The 17137-nt window shown below is 38.8% G+C and overlaps 1 protein-coding gene and 1 long non-coding RNA gene across 3 annotated transcripts; one reads left to right on the top strand and one right to left on the bottom strand.

The window, feature by feature from the left end:
* Positions 1-5041: 5041 nt before the first annotated feature.
* LOC129371448 (uncharacterized) lies at positions 5042-5744 on the bottom strand. 2 transcript variants are annotated; one of them, XR_008607149.1, is made up of 3 exons: positions 5727-5744; positions 5583-5649; positions 5042-5480 (listed from the first exon to the last, which is right to left on the bottom strand). It is a non-coding gene; the product is annotated as an uncharacterized LOC129371448 (long non-coding RNA). The 2 variants fall into 2 exon arrangements; XR_008607148.1 differs by having other exon boundaries at positions 5042-5451; positions 5727-5741.
* A 1237-nt stretch (positions 5745-6981) lies between these two features.
* LOC129371236 (uncharacterized) lies at positions 6982-13457 on the top strand. The gene is made up of 10 exons (XM_055047729.1): positions 6982-7134; positions 8306-8364; positions 8478-8861; positions 8954-9241; positions 9345-9638; positions 10314-10694; positions 12235-12522; positions 12606-12899; positions 13164-13202; positions 13411-13457. The coding sequence occupies exons 2-10, from the start codon at positions 8322-8324 to the stop codon at positions 13455-13457; spliced, it is 2058 nt and encodes a 685-aa protein (XP_054903704.1). The 5' UTR covers positions 6982-7134; positions 8306-8321.
* The last annotated feature ends 3680 nt before the right edge of the window (positions 13458-17137 follow it).

The raw sequence follows: 17137 nt of genomic DNA, 5'->3' as shown, positions 1-17137 counted from the left end.
AACTGAAACAGCAATATTATTTTTGTAGCTATAGCTGTTGTATTTCTTAATTTCAATTCTAAAATCAAAAGGTCCCACGTCGTTTTTCTGAAGGGGGTCGATCTTCAGAGAGCAGTTCTTCCCTTCCAGCTTTCCAACAAGCTCAACGCGATTCTGGTACTGCTGTAACATCTTTCCAGAGCCCGAGTGAAAAATTACACCATTTGGATTGGTCCAAATCCCAGTGAATTCATATTTATTTCCTTGATCTGGATAGTTAAAAGAGCATGGGATCACCACACATGAGCCGATGAGCCCTTTGACTGAGGCCGGAGATGTGGATGTCCAGGACGAGGCTTTGCTTTCAGACTCTGTAAGTGGAAGCATTAAAGTATCAAAACAAAGCAATGATTTCATGTAACTTATAAATAACATTCTACTAGAGTAAAGTCCCATGAAAAGACATTTTGGGAAACAACACCAGCAAAATTAGCATCTCATAATTTATAACAATTTATAAATTACACAAAATATACCCGACCTTTCAAATAAATGCATACAAAAAAGGTAATCCATTTGGAGGCACCCATCTTGTCTTCTTAGGTGAATTGCAGTTGAAAGAAATACTTTTGGTATGCAGGCAGAAGCTTCTTCATTCCCGTGACAGATGACTTGTCTAGTTTCCGTTCCACTTTTATCAAAGCTCAAAGCCACTGCGTCACATACATGTGCATGTTTATCATCTGCAAGCATGACCAACAAAAGGACACTACCAGACCTAATCTTAATGACGGCTCAACAACACATTTAAAATTATGAGGAAGATTTCAAACATGTTTAAATTTGACAGTTAAAAAGACAATTCACTGGTTAAATTTCTCATTTCATTTCTCTGCGGTTTGGATGGCAATGCACGCCCCATCCTCATCACTGAACTTCCAGGAGGAGTTGTCATCCTGGATTCATGCAAAGGTACCACTGCTGCACCTGTAACAACATGGTTTTTAACAAAGATGCATGCAGAAGATGAGAGCACAGACTTTTAAATTGTACATTTGGGCAGGAAGTTAAATCAAGAAGATTTCATGGATTGACCATATTTAAAACAGCTTTAAAATATTTTGAAAGCCATTCACAGCATAGATTTCTATGTGATCAGCTCAAGGGATATGGATTAAAAGAAAAACAACATATTTGATTTTGTGGATGTTAAAGAAGCCAAAGAAGAGTTAAAATATTGTTGTGGTAAAGATGTCAGCTTAACTCACCACATAAGACATGACTTTTATTTATAGAACTGTTTCTGAGTAGAACGTGAAGTGGTGTGAACTTCTGCACCACTTTATGCTCTAACAACAGACACTCTAAGAAGTTGGTGTAGCGAAATCCTTTCAACATTTTTTGTGAATAAACTATAAATCCTTTTGTTTCGGTGCAAATTGTGACATGTTCATGTATTTTTTCAAATTTTGCAATTGTTTGTCTAAAACCACCTTAGGGCAACAAAACAGAAATTATTACTTTGCAAGAAATAATTTTAATAACACAGATGAATTAACTCATTCTGCTGCAGAGAATAAGGGAAGTTGTTACAAAATATGCAAGTACACATCTGATCGCAGGTCAGTCTGTGATGTAAATACTTTGTAAAGGTGAAAGCTCTGAAACCAATGGTTCATTAAGTCTTTACTAACTGCCTTACTCATAAATATACCAAGGAGTTAAGACAAGATAACCAATAATATCATATATTTCAATTTCTAAAACCAAACTTTTAAACATTAGTGCACTGTTAAATAAACATATACAACCAACAGAAATGTTCAAATCAATTTAAAACATTTAGTTTACTTGACCCTGCTGTAAAACACTAAGTTATGAAACTGAATTAATACAGTTACTTTATGTTTCAACAATATAAGTAATTAGATTTTTTTTAAACAGCCGATTGGTTAGGATAAATTTTCTGTTGATAAATAATATTTTGAAAATGTTGTATTTGTTCTTACGTTGTACTTGTTGGCGATTTATTAATGAGCTGAATTATTGTGACGATACAGGTGTGTTCTTGACTGAAAGTTTTTAAAGGTAGATGGAAGAGGCTTTGCAGTGGAGGGCGGACAGGTAACAGTAAGATAAGTTCTTGTGATGAGAGGGGAGGGGCGGCCCGTTAGCAAGTCGTTAAATCAGGAACTGTCACTGAATCTACAGCTGAGGTGAAGAAGGGCTCAGGCAACCAGTGGGTCAAATCCAAGGCGCCACAAGAAAACACCTGAAAGAGAGAGGCAACGGGAAAATATTACTCAGAGTACCAAAACTGACAAAACACTCAGGTATCGAAGAGCTGGCAGACCGCTCCTCAAATACTGCTAAGTGAGGAGATTATTGATCACAGCTGCGCTGAATCCAGACAGGAACGTCCTCCATGAAGGAGCAGCCTCTTAACACCATCCAGTGGATGAAGAGAGAAGCAGCAGACAACAGAAAATCCACACAAGGACCAAAACATGTGCTGTATAAAGCATCTTGTTATTACTCCATTGTTAAGGCTGCACAGGGTTGTGACAAGAACTGGTAAATAAATTTTTTACTTTTTATATTTGGCTTTTCCTCCTTTCTGTGTTTTTCTGAAAGACAAACAGCAGGCAAAACTTGCATTCAAGATAAAAAAAAGTCACAAATTTCAAATGCAAGTCAAGTCAATACAACACTGCATTTCTGACCCAGAGGGAAATTTAATATTTTGTGTCATAGTATAAAATTCCACAAGGGGTCACTGAAGATAACTTTAGCCTTAAGACTTTTTGTGATCTATGGCCACTGCATTGAAGAAGCCTCTGACACTGATGTTAAATTACTGTATTGATGAGAAGAGGTGCATTTTTGTCCATGATGATTTTCATTCTTCTTTGCACAGTCAGATCGAGGCACAACTGGTCTCAGGTTAAAGAACTTTTCACTATATGCATCTACATGCACGTTATGCTTCTCTCCTTGCATGTTATTGTTCTGTGTAACCAGGATAGGAAACAAACTTCAGAGAAGTTGATGATAAGAAATAGTGAGGATAAGTTCATTTGTTCTATTTTTTATTTCAATTAACATTTCAAAGTTCATGTAGTCATTAAAATATGTTAGCATTGTTTAAAATAAGTTATGTGTACTTTGTGGGGGAATTGTCAGAGAACATGGTGTCCTACAGGAGTATGGTCAGTGAAGGTAGCACAGGTGTTTAAGGAGCAGAAAGAAAGAGAGAACAGTAAGCAAGAGCGAGAGAAGAGTGGAGCGAGAGAAGAGTGGAGCGAGAGAAGAGTGGAGCGAGAGAAGAGTGGAGCGAGAGAAGAGTGGAGCGAGAGAAGAGTGGAGCGAGAGAAGAGTGGAGCGAGAGAAGGGATAGCACAGGATAGTGATGGGCAGATGATGCCTCATTGGGTGTATGGCACATTTCCCAAATTGTGTCGATACTGTGTTGCTGTATCACTTAATGGCGACATCTGCTGGATTTAAAAAGTAATTGCAGGCAACTTCAATAAAGACTGGAAACAGACTGAACAAGGTTCATTCACACATTTTTATTTAGAAACATCAGCTGCATTAACATCTTTGGGCTAAAGAAATTGGCGTTTACCTTAGCCAATTGCCAAGAAAACAAAAAACAAAAAAACTGACTTATATATTTTTTAACTGTTTACAAATCAGCCGAGATGAATGCTGCAGTTTCTTCCTTCTGACGTATTTCTATCTTGAAAAATTGAAAGTACAATTAGATCATACATAAATTCATCTGGAGGTCCCGAATCAGACGATATTCCTCATGCAGAACTGCGCGCAGCGCCTGCAGGAAACTATCGGAGCGCAGCAGCGCCTGCAGCTGCACTCTGCGTACCTTGACATTTTCCTTTAAGTAAAGAAGGAAAATATAAATTCTGGAATTTTTAATATTTAACCCTATTTACTATTAACAAAATTGTGAAGAAAAAATAAATAAATTGTGCCAAAACATCTTATTCGTAGCGCACATCGCAACACCTGAACCTGGGAATCAACACCGTCCTCTTTCCGTGAACCACATGAGGAGGCTTCGCTTCCTTGTCTAGCATCGTCTGGAAAAAAAAAGTCCGCTGCTATTGGTTTAGGTTTGTGCTGATTTTTGCGCATTTGAGAGGTGCTTGTGCTCTTGCAGGTCAGGTGCAGTGATAGTTTTGTGTCGGACCTTTATTTTTTCCACATCTGCTGGTGTCAGCCAGCGGGTGACCCGTCAGCTGTTCGGTTCGCGAAACCACGAAAAAAGCGAATAAACCGGAGACCCGCCAGAACCGCGCAGACTGTCAGAAGCTCAGGCTGAACGTAGAACAACAGGAGGTTCAAACCCAACTCGTTCATTTTTAGCTTGCAGAAAAACGCAAAGCCGTGAAATAAACAAAACCAAACTGACCAATAAGACTTGGGCTTTGGGGTTCCCCACCACAACCCTCAGACTGACAGCTGGGTGTGTATAATATCTTTTGACATAAAAGATATTTTATTTTCCACAATTTTGCTAGATGGTTAGGCAATAAAACAATGACTCTTCTGTTTTATTTAAAGGAAAATTTCAAGGTACTCAGTACAGCTGCAGGTGTTACTGCAACAATCCATCAGTTTGCTTTTGTTTATTTCAGTCACTTGTGGCCAATTTAGAATCACAGAGAAAAACTCCAAAAGGGAATCAAAGTCCAAGGTCACGGCACCAATGTAACAGCTTCCCCTTATGCCCGTCCCGTCATACACACAGATGAGGCTAGTTGGTTGAATTTTCTGTAATAAATGGTCAACACAAATTAGTACAGTGAGCCACACTTCTGGTCCACCAGCTCTCCGCATACACAGTAGAGCGCTGAACAGACTGCCTCACAAACAATCATTACAATCTGGCTTAACAACATATTTTTCTAACAGATGATCGTATAGTGATATTTGATTATTAATACTTCTTTAAAATTAATTTAACACAATCTGGTCTATCTCCTATAAATAAAGAAAAACAAAAAATAGACATAGACAGCAGTCAATTTTAACTAATAAACTATTTAACAGTAACTTCTAACTGAAACTGTCAGGTTTGGTGTTTTTCTGTGTTTTATTCTGTTTCTGTGTCCTGAGTCTCCTCGTTGTCCTGTCTTCCTCTTGATTGTTCCCAGGTGTGTCTTGTTCCCTTGATTACCTTCAGTGTATTTAGTCCCTCCTGTGTCCTTTGTTCCTCGTCGGGTCATTGTCGTACTTTTGCCTTTGTCTGCCGTTGTGTGTTTTTTAGCCGCCTGTATGACCAGTTGCTACCGGCGTTGAGCCCTGGCTTCCGCTCAGCCGTGCTGCCTGGCCGCGGACTACGTCTTTGACTGTTTGTTGTTGTTATTGGACTATTTTTCATCATTAAATATTCACCATTCACCTACCTGGGTCTCCAGCGTCTGCCTCACCATCTCCACTTCACCACTTCATGACAGAAACAGGGAACAAAGAAACTGACAAGCTGGTAAATACAGCAAACCGACAACTCAACTGAAGAAAAACTGACAAACATAACTGACAAAATAAATTACTAATAAATAATATAACATAATTACCTGTAATAAATGGTCAACACAAATTAGCACAGTGAGCTCCACTACTGGTCCACCAGCTCTCTGCATACTGTAATAAAACTCCACGTCAGTCTTTGAGCACACCCACTATGACTGTTCAGAAAAGAACTGAATTTGGTGACTTACCACAGTAGACCGTTGAACAGACTGCGTGGAATTTACGGTTTAGCTTTCTATTTATAGGCAACCAGTAGGGGGCGCCAAAAACCATTCATCACATGGCAATTACAAAACATATTTTAGCAAGAATTTCATCTGTATCTATTACCCGTTACATATATATAATATATATATATATATATATATATATATATATATATATATATATATATATATATATATATACTTATAAAGACTTATAAAGACTTATAAAGACTGTATCAAACAAGTAGCCCTTCGTGTTGCTCTGCACCCTTGAAGTATCTCCCAGTCTCAAAAAGGTTGGTGACCCCTGAAATACAGGATGAGGTAATCACATGCTTTCTGAACAGTCATAGTGGGTGTGCTCAAAGACTGACGTGGAGTTTTATTACAGCATGCTTGAGAAATCATGTAAACTGTTCCACATACACAACAGTGGAGGTAAACAGTAAAGAGTATAAACAAGCGCAGAAACAGAGAGCTGGGGTTATTCGTCTTCAGCAAGTGGAACGAGCAACCGCGGGCCAAGAAAACCAACGAGGGAGCCTCGCACGGACCCAGAGGGAGGACAAGCTTACACTTTGCTGGGGTGAAGAACCACGTTGTTATGCCGAGAAATGCGTCCCCTGTCGCGGGAGCGCGCATCACTCTAAACTCTGGCATATTGATGAGAAAACTGGCTGAAAGATATTCTTTTGAAGATGTTCGTAACATCATCACGTTTATTAATCATATAAGCCCTAAAATTGTGGGTTTTATTTCGCAAATTAACTGAAATAAATACTGATTTTTTCTCTTTTATTGAGCCATATTTGTGGAACGTTTTTCAGTGTCTGATGAACATGTTCTCCGCAGCTGGTTTGAAATTACCAGATTTTCTTTTAACACCATAATAGCTTAAAGCTTTATAAAAGCGAGGCCCATTATGTAGAACATTTTATGTCACGCTTAGCTGTCTAGTGTATTAATCTAGGAGAGATGCATTTTCATTTCTGAGCCTGCTAATATTTGCATTCCCTGTCTGAAAAACGTTCGATAAATATGGCTCAATAAACGTGAAAAAAATCAGTATTTATTTCAATTAATTTGCGAAATAGGGTCGGATTTCAGCCAGTTTTCTCATCAATATGCGAGAGTTTAGAGTGATGCGCGCTCCGTGACAGGGGACGCAATTCTCTGCAGGCAACAACTCTTGCTCCTAATTCGACTGAGGCTCCACACTCAACCCAAAAGATCTCAAGAATTGCTGCAGCGGACTTGGGGACTGGACAAAGATCACAAAGATAACTACCAACTTTGCTTCGTTCCTGTTCGGAGGAGAATTCGCCACACCAAGACAAGATTCTGCCCAAGGACATTAACACTTCTGTTGCTGAGATCCCCTGTCATCTGGGTATGAGTTGCCTGCACCCCAAAAAGCCTTTTTAGTAAGTTGATGGCACAGTTAGGGAAAGTTGTTAGGAGAGATAACAAGTGCTCGTTACTCTTAGAGAGAGGGCTACTGTTAACAGGAGTGGTTATTGGAGTTATGCAGTTGCGAGGGCCACTCAACTGATTGCTTCTTAACTGAAAAGGGTCATAACTTCTGGATAATAGGTATTTAGAGCTAGACGAGTCTCTCTCGACACCAGCTTAGACAGATTGTTCCTCTCAGACCTTCTGCAGAAGGGTCCGGAAAGTTTCGGGAACTTTCCGGACCCGTTAGACGGAGAGCTGGTCAGTGGTCAGCCCAGAGGAGTTGTGAGGATTAGGGTGGGGCTGGCTCTATTGCGTAATAACAAACAGTTTGTTTGTTTGGTTTTTTCTTTACTTTTAGTACTTATTAATGAGTACTGAAAGTACTCATTAATAAGTACTTTTAGTACTTATTAATGACCCACCAGCACAATTGCAAATACTTGAGATTCTTTACCTGATCTTAAGGTTTTGATCAAGACAGTAGAAATGAGAGGCGTGTTAAATAAGTAGAGAAGACAGAAGTGATGTCGATTACTTAATATCACTCTCTTTAATTTTTTACAATTGAAAACAAATGTAAACAAGAAAGTGAGTTTCTCCATTTTTGAGGTATTGTAATTAATTCATAATTTCATATGATGAATTCTGAGAATCAATCATTTTTTGTGCTATGTGAACTTATTCTTTGTTCATGTGAATTTTGAAACCGACAGTCTAAAACATGAAGATGATCCTCGTTAAGGGTAAAAAATGCAAAGATGACAAAGTAGCTGTAAAGTAGCCATTTTCTTTCTGCTCTGGTAACTTGAGCTCAGGCATGCAAAAAACGACACGCACTACAAAGCCCTCTTTCTCATTTGCTTTTAAGATGGAGGAAACAAAAAAAGGGCAACAGAAAGAAACAGTAGAAAACTTTGTGTGAGATGGGTACCAGTCTTTTTACAGCCTTGAAACATTTTAACTGCAAAGAAATGAAACGAAAATTAAAAGTTTTTTGTAAAACAAAATTTGGTTGATTTTGAAAATGGCACAAAGATTTTTATTGTATCTTTAGCGTTAAGCTGTTTTAATAAATAATACTAATGCACATCATTTGTTTCTTTCAGATACCTTTATATCAAGATGTTTTGGTTTAGACATTTGCTCCTGCACCTCTGGTTTTTGGGTACTTTGGTTTTCTTCTTTTGAATTGTGTAACATTACATACATACTTAATTTGATGCAACTGATGAATTTTTACTTCAGTAATTTTGACTTACAACTATTTTTCTCTTGCAGGATGTCTTTACTTGGCAATACAAGCTTGGCGCGTTGACATGCCAAGAAATATCAAAGCACTGTTGAATTCCTGCCTCGTTATCCCTTGTAGCTTTGACTACAATTTGTATCCACCTACAAGAGCAGACAGAGTTGTTTGGTACCAGTATGTGAGCAGGGGATATCCTTTGGTTTATGACAGTTGGTACCCTAATGAAGTAATTAGCATGTATAGAGGAAGAACCTATGTATACACTTCCAAATATGAAAAATCATGCTCTCTAAAGATTGAACGTGTGAACTGGAACGACCACAGACAAAAACTTTATCCTTGGGTGGATCCAGAACATGTTGGGTCTAGCACATATGCATTCTATGACACAGCAGTAACAATTGAAGTAATTGGTATGTTTGTTTGTTTTGAGCTTTTTGCCTTGATAATCAGTGCATTAGTATGTTGTTGAAAAAGCTTTTAACTTTTTACATTTTCTTTGTAGCACAGCCAAAGCCACCACGAATTATAATCTTTGGAGAAAGAAAAGTTGGAAAATCTGTAACAGTGCAATGTTCTGCTGAACACACATGCTCCACCAGTCCACCAACTCTCAGCCTCAACATCGCAATGAAAGACAAAAGAGTTTCCAACACTCAGCTATCTGATGGCACTTCTAAAGCTATCTTAACAGGCACTTTAGTCTTAGAGAGAGACGTTCAAGTGATTGAGTGCACTGTCCAGCACAAAGGTGGTAAAACAGCAAGAACATCTGAAACCTTAACTGCAGACTGTGAGTGATAACTCCCAAGATCAAAATCAGCGTCGCCCTCGTGCTAAACTTAGGTTGTCTTTCTGGAAAAGCTTTAACCATCCTTTCGTTCTTGTGTTTTTAGGCTCCATTTTACCACTGAGCATTAGCTCTACTTCAGTTGAATATGTTGAAGGAGTTCCAAACCAAGTAACATGTGAAGCTTCTTATACTTGCTCCAGCAATGCACCAGTTCTCGAATGGAACTACTCTAACATGCCAGTTACCAGAGATATTAAAACTTTGGGGACTTTGCAGAAAACTGTTTCCACACTGACATTTACAGCATCAGCTAAAGACAATGGAAATGATCTGATATGTTCTGCAAACTTTCCTGGAGGAGAGACTCAGCAGAAGAGCCTCACCATACGGGTAAAACGTGAGTACCAATCACAGTTAACATTTTGTACCTTTTTATCAGGACTAGAATATATGAAACATTTGGTAATGTCTTTTGAGTTTATAACAAATGGAACTAAAAGATTTTCTTCAGTGATGAATGTCGCATCAACTGAATATTATTTTACATGGAGAGTTTTATGGTAAATAAAATTGACAAATACATGGCTGCCTCATGTTCTGCTGTTAACTTATGTAAATTGTTCCATTGAAAAAAGTATCTTTATAGATACAGTTGATAAAATGTGTCTATCCAGGCAAATCTGGTTTGCTATAAGTGAAATAATCTGCCAATGGAACATGTACTTCTTCCCCAATTCTAAGGAATTATTTACTTAATGCCACTTCTTTTATCTTGAAAGGTTACTTGTAAGTTAATTTTCTCTTATTTCAGGTTTATTAAGATACTAGAAGTAAAAACTAGACCAAAATTATTTGGTAGGATTTTGTGTTTTTGCAGTTTAGGCATTTGAACCCTGTAAGTCTCGATTTAGGAGTTAATGTAACTATTTTTCCCACCAAGACAACAAATAATACTATTGCAGACACAACATTCAAATGTATAAATCTATGGTCTGTCCAGGGCAAATCAGTTAAAATTAGGCTTAAACTAATCTGGCCAATCAAAATCGTTTTGTTTTTATGTGTTTTACAGGAAACATGCTCAATCTGGGCTGGTCTTTCACTACTCCAGGAAGCGTAACAGGAATGAAAGGATCATGTATCATCATTCCTTGCAAGTTTTCCTACAGCAAAGCCCAACCGAGTGGCCTCCAAGTTGTCTGGTACTTGTACCAAAATAATGGACGCGCAGACGTATTCAACCAAAGACAATCAAATATTTTAAGCAGATATAATGGGATAACACATTTGATTGGCTCTGTGTCAGACCGCAATTGTAGTCTTAAAATAGACCGGCTGGATATGTCTCACAATGAGGATAAACTCTATCCATGGGTTGATATCAACCCAATTACCTCCTACCACTCACAGGGACATTCATTTTTGGATAGAAGCACCAAAATTATGGTTTCAGGTAAGAACACACACACACACACACACACACACACACCCCACACACACACATAATAAATTTCCCTTCTCACCCACCGCGGGTGGTTCTTATCCTCTGAGCTCGGGTCCTCTACCAGAGGCCTGGGAGCTTGAGGGTTCTGCGCAGTATCTTGGCTGTGCCAAGGACTGCACATTTCTGAACTGAGATGTCTGATGTTGTTCCTGGGATCTGTTGTAGCCACTGCTCCAGTTTGGGGGTTACTGCCCCGAGGGCCCCGAGGGCCCCGATGACCACAGGCACCACTGTGGTCTTCACCTTCCAGGCCCTCTCCAGTTCTTCCCTGAGGCCCTGGTATTTCTCCAGTTTCTCGTGCTCCTTTTTCCTGATGTTGCAATCACTTGGTATTGCTACATCTACCACAACGGCTTTCCTCTGTTGTTTATCCACTACGACAATGTCTGGTTGGTTCGCCATTACCATTTTGTCTGTCTGGATCTGGAAGTCCCACAGGATCTTAGCTCTGGCGTTCTCCACCACCTTTGGGGGTGTTTCCCACTTTGATCTCGGGGTTTCCAGTCCATATTCTGCACAGATGTTTCTGTACACAATGCCTGCCACTTGGTTATGTCGCTCCATGTACGCTTTCCCTGCCAGTATCTTGCACCCTGCTGTGATGTGCTGGACTGTCTCAGGGGCCTCCTTGCACAACCTACACCTTGGGTCTTGTCTGGTGTGGTAGATCTGGGCCTCTATTGCTCTGGTGTTTAGGGCCTGTTCCTGGGCGGTCAGGATGAGGGCCTCTGTGCTGTCCTTGAGTCCAGCTTTTTCCAGCCATTGGTAGGATTTACTGATATCAGCCACTTGGGTTATTTGCTGGTGGTACATCCCATGTAGGGGCTTGTCCTCCCATGATGGTATCTCTGGCACCTCAACCTCCGTTCCCTGTTGTCTGAGACATTCACTGAGCACATTGTCTGTTGAGGCTTTGTCCCTGATGTATTTATGGATCTTAGTTGTTTCGTCCTGGACAATGGTTCTCACACTCACTAGTCCTCTGCCTCCTTCCTTGCGGGGGCAGAGGAACAAAGAAGGATTCTATAACAAAAACAAAGAAGGATTATATATATATATATATATATATATATATAATATATATATATATATATATATATATATATATATATATATATATATATATAAATCTTTATATATATATAAAATCCTTCTTTGTTCGTCTCAGGTCCAGTTGGTTGACTTCACAACAGACACACTCATTTCTTTTATTTACCAACTCTCAAGAGCAGCATAACAACTTAATGCACAAAATCATGTCTGGGAAAACAACTTCTTGATTAAGCAAAATAAATCTGACAAATATTCATATCTTGTGCAGTTATTCCCATTGCAGCAAGAAACTTGTTTCTGTCTGTCTAGTTAAAGTTGTTTAGGTTAAAATAATGTATGTTAAACTTTTCCTTTCACTCTTTCACCAGTATTTTAAATATCTACATTTTAGTTGGAATCATCGTAGATTAACATATTTCTATTTTTATCTTTATAGACCATGCACAAGAACCCCAAATGAGCATCATTGATGTTCCTAAGGTGGGAGCTCAAAGCAGGGTTACCTGTAAAGTGAAATATACATGTTCTTCTGCTCCTCCTGCCCTGTCTCTGAATGGCATTCCTGGAACAGACCGCACCATTGACTCCTTGTTGTCAGACGGCATTTGGGAAAGAACAATAGAACGAACTTGGAATGTAGAAGAAGACCACAAGAAGGTGGAGTGCACTGTGAGATATCCTGGTGGACAAAGTGCCAAAAGTGAGCTCCTCCTGCATGTTGAATGTGAGTATAAATATACATGTTGTGGTTTAAATTGATGAGATTTTTAAGTTTTCTTCACAAGTAAAGTTTAATTTTTTGCTTAGGCCCATTTGAAACAATCAAAATGGTTGAACCTCCAGGAGAGCTAATAGAAGGAGTGGCAAAGAGTGTAATTTGTTCTGTGTCCTACAAATGCAAGACAAATACACCAACAATTGAGTGGAACTTTTCAGACATGCTGCATTTACAAAAGCTCAAAAAAATATCCAGTAATACGTATACCACTGAGTCCAATCTTACGTTTATTGGTTCCCTTGAAGACAATGGAAAACCTTTGACCTGCATTGCACATTTTCTGACTGGAGAAACATCAAACTCCTCACTTCTTCAGATAAAAAGTGAGTTTTTACATCTAACACACATTGTTTACCACTATAGTTCAAATTAAAATTAGAACTCAGAATTGAAGTTAAAATTTTCAGTGTTTAAATCTGCAGAGCAATACTTGAGACACCAGACGCCTTGGAAGATTTACAGTTTCAAAATGTTGGCCAGTAAACAATGACTGCTTTCTTTAATCCAGTTAAACTTATAGCTTTCACTTGGGTTTATTGCTTAGCTACTAATCAAAAATAAATTCATTTATTTATTCATTTTTACAGAATATGTACCGGTTGAAGAAGAACTGAACGAGAAAGATAGTGAGCTCACCTTTCTTTTTCCTTACACCAGACAACTTGCATAAGACACTGATTTCCTGCTTATTTTTCTCTCTTTTTGTGCATTATTTCAGATTTAAGGCTATCAGTTTTGTGTATCTGTATAATTTTCATGTCTTTTGTATTAAATGTCCTGTATTTTCTGACAGCACCTTTCTAAGTTTAACTGGTCCTCTCGCCCCCCCAACAGCTTTCCGCGTCCTGGCTGCTGACGTCCCTCGCAGATTCAATGCTTGACTCGGTCCTGTGTGGTCATCCCCTGCAGTTTCCAGGATGACGAGGATCAGCCCCTGACTCGTGGCATCTGGTACAAAAAAACTGGGGGTCTGGTGTACCACAATGCCCGCAGTAATGTTTTGGACCAGTTCAAGGACCGGACCAAAATTCTGGGAAACCTGGATGAAGGAGACTGCTCTTTGGAGATTGACGACATAAAACCCTTTGACAATGGCCCTTTCTGTTTCTATGGAGAGAAAGGAACAAACAAATACAGATTTAACAACAGCTGCGTTTTATCGTCATGAAAGGTCAAGAATCCTTACTAATGTTTTACATCATTCGCATGCTGTTTGTGATACATTTTCTTCCAATCTGAGCAATAGCAAACGTCTTTGTCTTTAATCCTCAGCTTCTCCAGAGAAACCAGTGATGAGTTTAGTTCCAGCTCAAGTGAATGCTGGTTCAACTGTAAATGTCTCCTGTTCTGTCAGTCACTCATGCTCATCACATCCTCCAAAGTTTTCATGGAGTGTCCCTTATGTCAACAACGAGGTTTCAGACACTGAGATGTCACGAGGTGTCTGGAAGACGACGTCCACCATCACGTTTGTGGTTGCTGGAGGAGATGGACAGAGAAACCTGAACTGTACCGCCATCTTCTGGCGTGGAAAGAATGAAACCAGGACTTTCAAATTAATTGTAGAGGGTTAGACTCAACAAATCATTTTTCTTATCAAAGCATTGGACACAGGAAACTGAGAGATTTTCTCATTATGATTATTTTATATCTTCATCTCCAGGAACTATGGCGTACCAGATACAGAAAGCTATCCCTGTGGTGATTCCTGTTGTCATCTTAGTGCTGATCCTCTTTGCTGTGCTGCTTGGCATATTCTTCTACAGGAAAAGGTGAGTAAACCTCTCAAAATCGACTAATATATGCTTTTGCGTGTATTGTGCTGATGTTTTTTTACCTTCAAAAATGAGGCCAATTAAAGAAAATGAAGCTGACCTAAAGAAATTACAATTTTCTCATCACCAGAAAGCACACCGATGGCCCTCTGACGCCTCCGCCAAGACCAGAGAAAAGGCAAGAATTTTACCTCCAAGAACTTTTAAGTGCTGTGCTAATTTAGCACTTTTGCTCTCTGTTTTGATATGAGTTGTTAGGGGTAATGTAAGGTAAGGTAAGGTAAGGTAAGGTAAGGTAAGGTAAGGTAAGGTAAGGTAAGGTAAGGTAAGGTAAGGTAAGGTAAGGTAAGGTAAGGTAAGGTAAGGTGAACTAAGGTAAGGTAAGGTAAGGTAAGGTAAGGTAAGGTAAGGTAAGGTAAGGTAAGGTAAGGTAAGGTAAGGTAAGGTAAAGTAAGTAAGGTAAGGTAAGGTAAGGTAAGGTAAGGTAAGGTAAGGTAAGGTAAGGTAAGGTAAGGTAAGGTAAGGTAAGGTAAGGTAAGGTAAGGTGAACTAAGGTAAGGTAAGGTAAGGTAAGGTAAAGTAAGGTAAGGTAAGGTAAGGTAAGGTAAGGTAAGGTAAGGTAAGGTAAGGTAAGGTAAGGTAAGGTAAGGTAAGGTAAGGTAAGGTAAGGTAAGGTAAGGTAAGGTAAGGGTTGTTTTAAATCCAATTTGCTGTTCATGGACAAAATTAAGAGAGATGTCTTGCCTCTCAATCTAAACATCTTGATTCAAATATTATAGATAATAATGAGTGTTCATTAAATATTATTTGCTAATACTAATGAACAACAATGATCTTACATGCTTGGAATTAGAAATTTATACAGCTCTACTTTACACTCATATTCACTCTCAAATGTAACACTGTGTCACTGATAAATGGATGTTTACATCCTTGTTCTTCCACAGGGATGTAAACATCCCCCATACACAAAAGATCTCTTTGGGGTAGATTAACCAGGTGAATTGAATTAAACGTTTTACTCAGTTTCTTTTTGTTTTTGCACAAGCAAATAGTAAATCCAAAACCATTTTAATACCTATAGGACTTACTTTGAGGGAGATAGACAGAAACCTCCAAGGCCAGAAAAAAGGTGCACAACCAAAAAGCTTTTTTGAAACTGCAGTTGATCACATACTAAAAATTAACAAATGTTTCTGTGCAGGAATTCAGTTTGGAGCAGGTTTTCTCGGTAAGATCAACAAAAAGCAAATTCTGCCCTTTTAATCCTCAGTTCTGATGTTTGCAACACTTATTTTCAGACAATCAGAGGACGGTCAAGTCGGCTGGCAGATCACCAGATAGGAACATTTTCTGTTGTTAAATCTCCTCATTGTCAATGTTAAAGTTGCTACTACTTGAATGTTTCTTTTACAGAAACTCTTTCTGGAATAGATTTTCAAGGTAATAATTTCATGTTTATTACAAACAAGAATATCAGACATTAAGTGATTAAAAAATTAAAAGTAGACTAAGAACAATGTGTATAATTGTTGCAGACCCCCAAACAGCTCGACTGACCTCAGAGTCAGTTATTTGTAAGTTTTCAGCCGTGGTTTCAAAAATATTTTATAATGAGCAGAAATGCTGAAAATGTGATATTGTGAAATATGTTTTTGCTCCTAGAAATAATGCAGAAGTGTTCGTCTGTGAGAAAAAGTCAACAAGCAGTGTTATCCATCACCAAAGAAGTGAGGAGAAAACTCTATATTTCAGGCTTCAAAAGACTGCTGCGATTATTGTGGTTCTTTATTAATTATCTTGTTAATTAACCGGCTGTGGGTTTTGTTTTTCTTTCTTTCTTTCATGGAAACTTGTTCTGCTTGGTCAGGTTTCCATGAAAGAATTTTGAATTTATATTTAGAATCCACAAAGCTTTTCCACACGCAACAACTTTTCCAACCTCTTCTTATAATGTCCTTTAAGCTTAGAATAGAAAAGAATAGAATAGAATTCAACTTTATTGTCATTGCACTGTCACATGTACAAAGCAACAAAATGTAGTTTGCATCTATCCAGAAGTGCTATACAGGATATAAATATTTATAAACAGTTGTACAAAGATATAAACAGAGAATAATATTGATGTGCTATAATAAAATGTTTTCTACAAATATAAACATAAATATGAGAGCTATGCACATATTATACAAATTACACAGATTATATGGAATATACAGGAATATGAAGAATGGATAGTGTATATATATTATATAATACAGGATAAATACTGGCAATTTAGATTTACAGATTATATGAAGATTGTATACAGATCATGTATGTGAGGGAAACAGTCCGGGGATGGGGGGTACAGTCCTTATAGTTTGTGTCAGGAGGCGTTCAGGAGCGTGACAGCTGTGGGAAAGAAGCTGTTCCGGTGCCTGGTGGTTCTGGTCCGTAGGCTTCTGTAACGCCTCCCAGAGGGCAGGAGAGAGAAGAGCATGTGTGCAGGGTGAGTGAAGTCCTTGGTGATTTTCCCGGCCCTTTTCAGACACCGCTTCCTGTAGATGTCATTGATGGCAGGGAGCGATGCCCCGGCGATGTGCTGGTGTAACAGAGAGCAAAGTGTGTATAATATGTCTGTGAATTTTGCCCAAAATAATGAAGGTTGTGTTTGTTTTTGATGAGATTTTTGAGTAACGCCATGTTTTGGAGCCACCTAGTGGTATGATCACGCACTGCATGCGACGGGTCCTTCAGGCGCTCTCGCGGTTTCCCCCACCAGAATTCTGCGGAGTGCTGGTGGA

Source organism: Poeciliopsis prolifica, unplaced genomic scaffold, assembly GCF_027474105.1.
Source record: "Poeciliopsis prolifica strain line A6 unplaced genomic scaffold, Auburn_PproV2 SCAFFOLD026, whole genome shotgun sequence".
NCBI lineage: Eukaryota > Metazoa > Chordata > Actinopteri > Cyprinodontiformes > Poeciliidae > Poeciliopsis > Poeciliopsis prolifica.
The sequence above is the reverse complement of the archived record's forward strand: the minus strand, read 5'-3'. Positions and strand labels throughout refer to the sequence as shown.

Bases quoted from the DNA above. Each gene is read 5' to 3' on its own strand.
- LOC129371236 (XM_055047729.1), top strand. From the start codon at position 8,322: ATGTTTTGGTTTAGACATTTGCTCCTGCACCTCTGGTTTTTGG. The intron at 8,862-8,953 runs GTATGTTTGTTT...TTTTCTTTGTAG, and splicing joins AGTAACAATTGAAGTAATTG to CACAGCCAAAGCCACCACGA. The intron at 12,900-13,163 runs GTGAGTTTTTAC...TCATTTTTACAG, and splicing joins CTCACTTCTTCAGATAAAAA to AATATGTACCGGTTGAAGAA.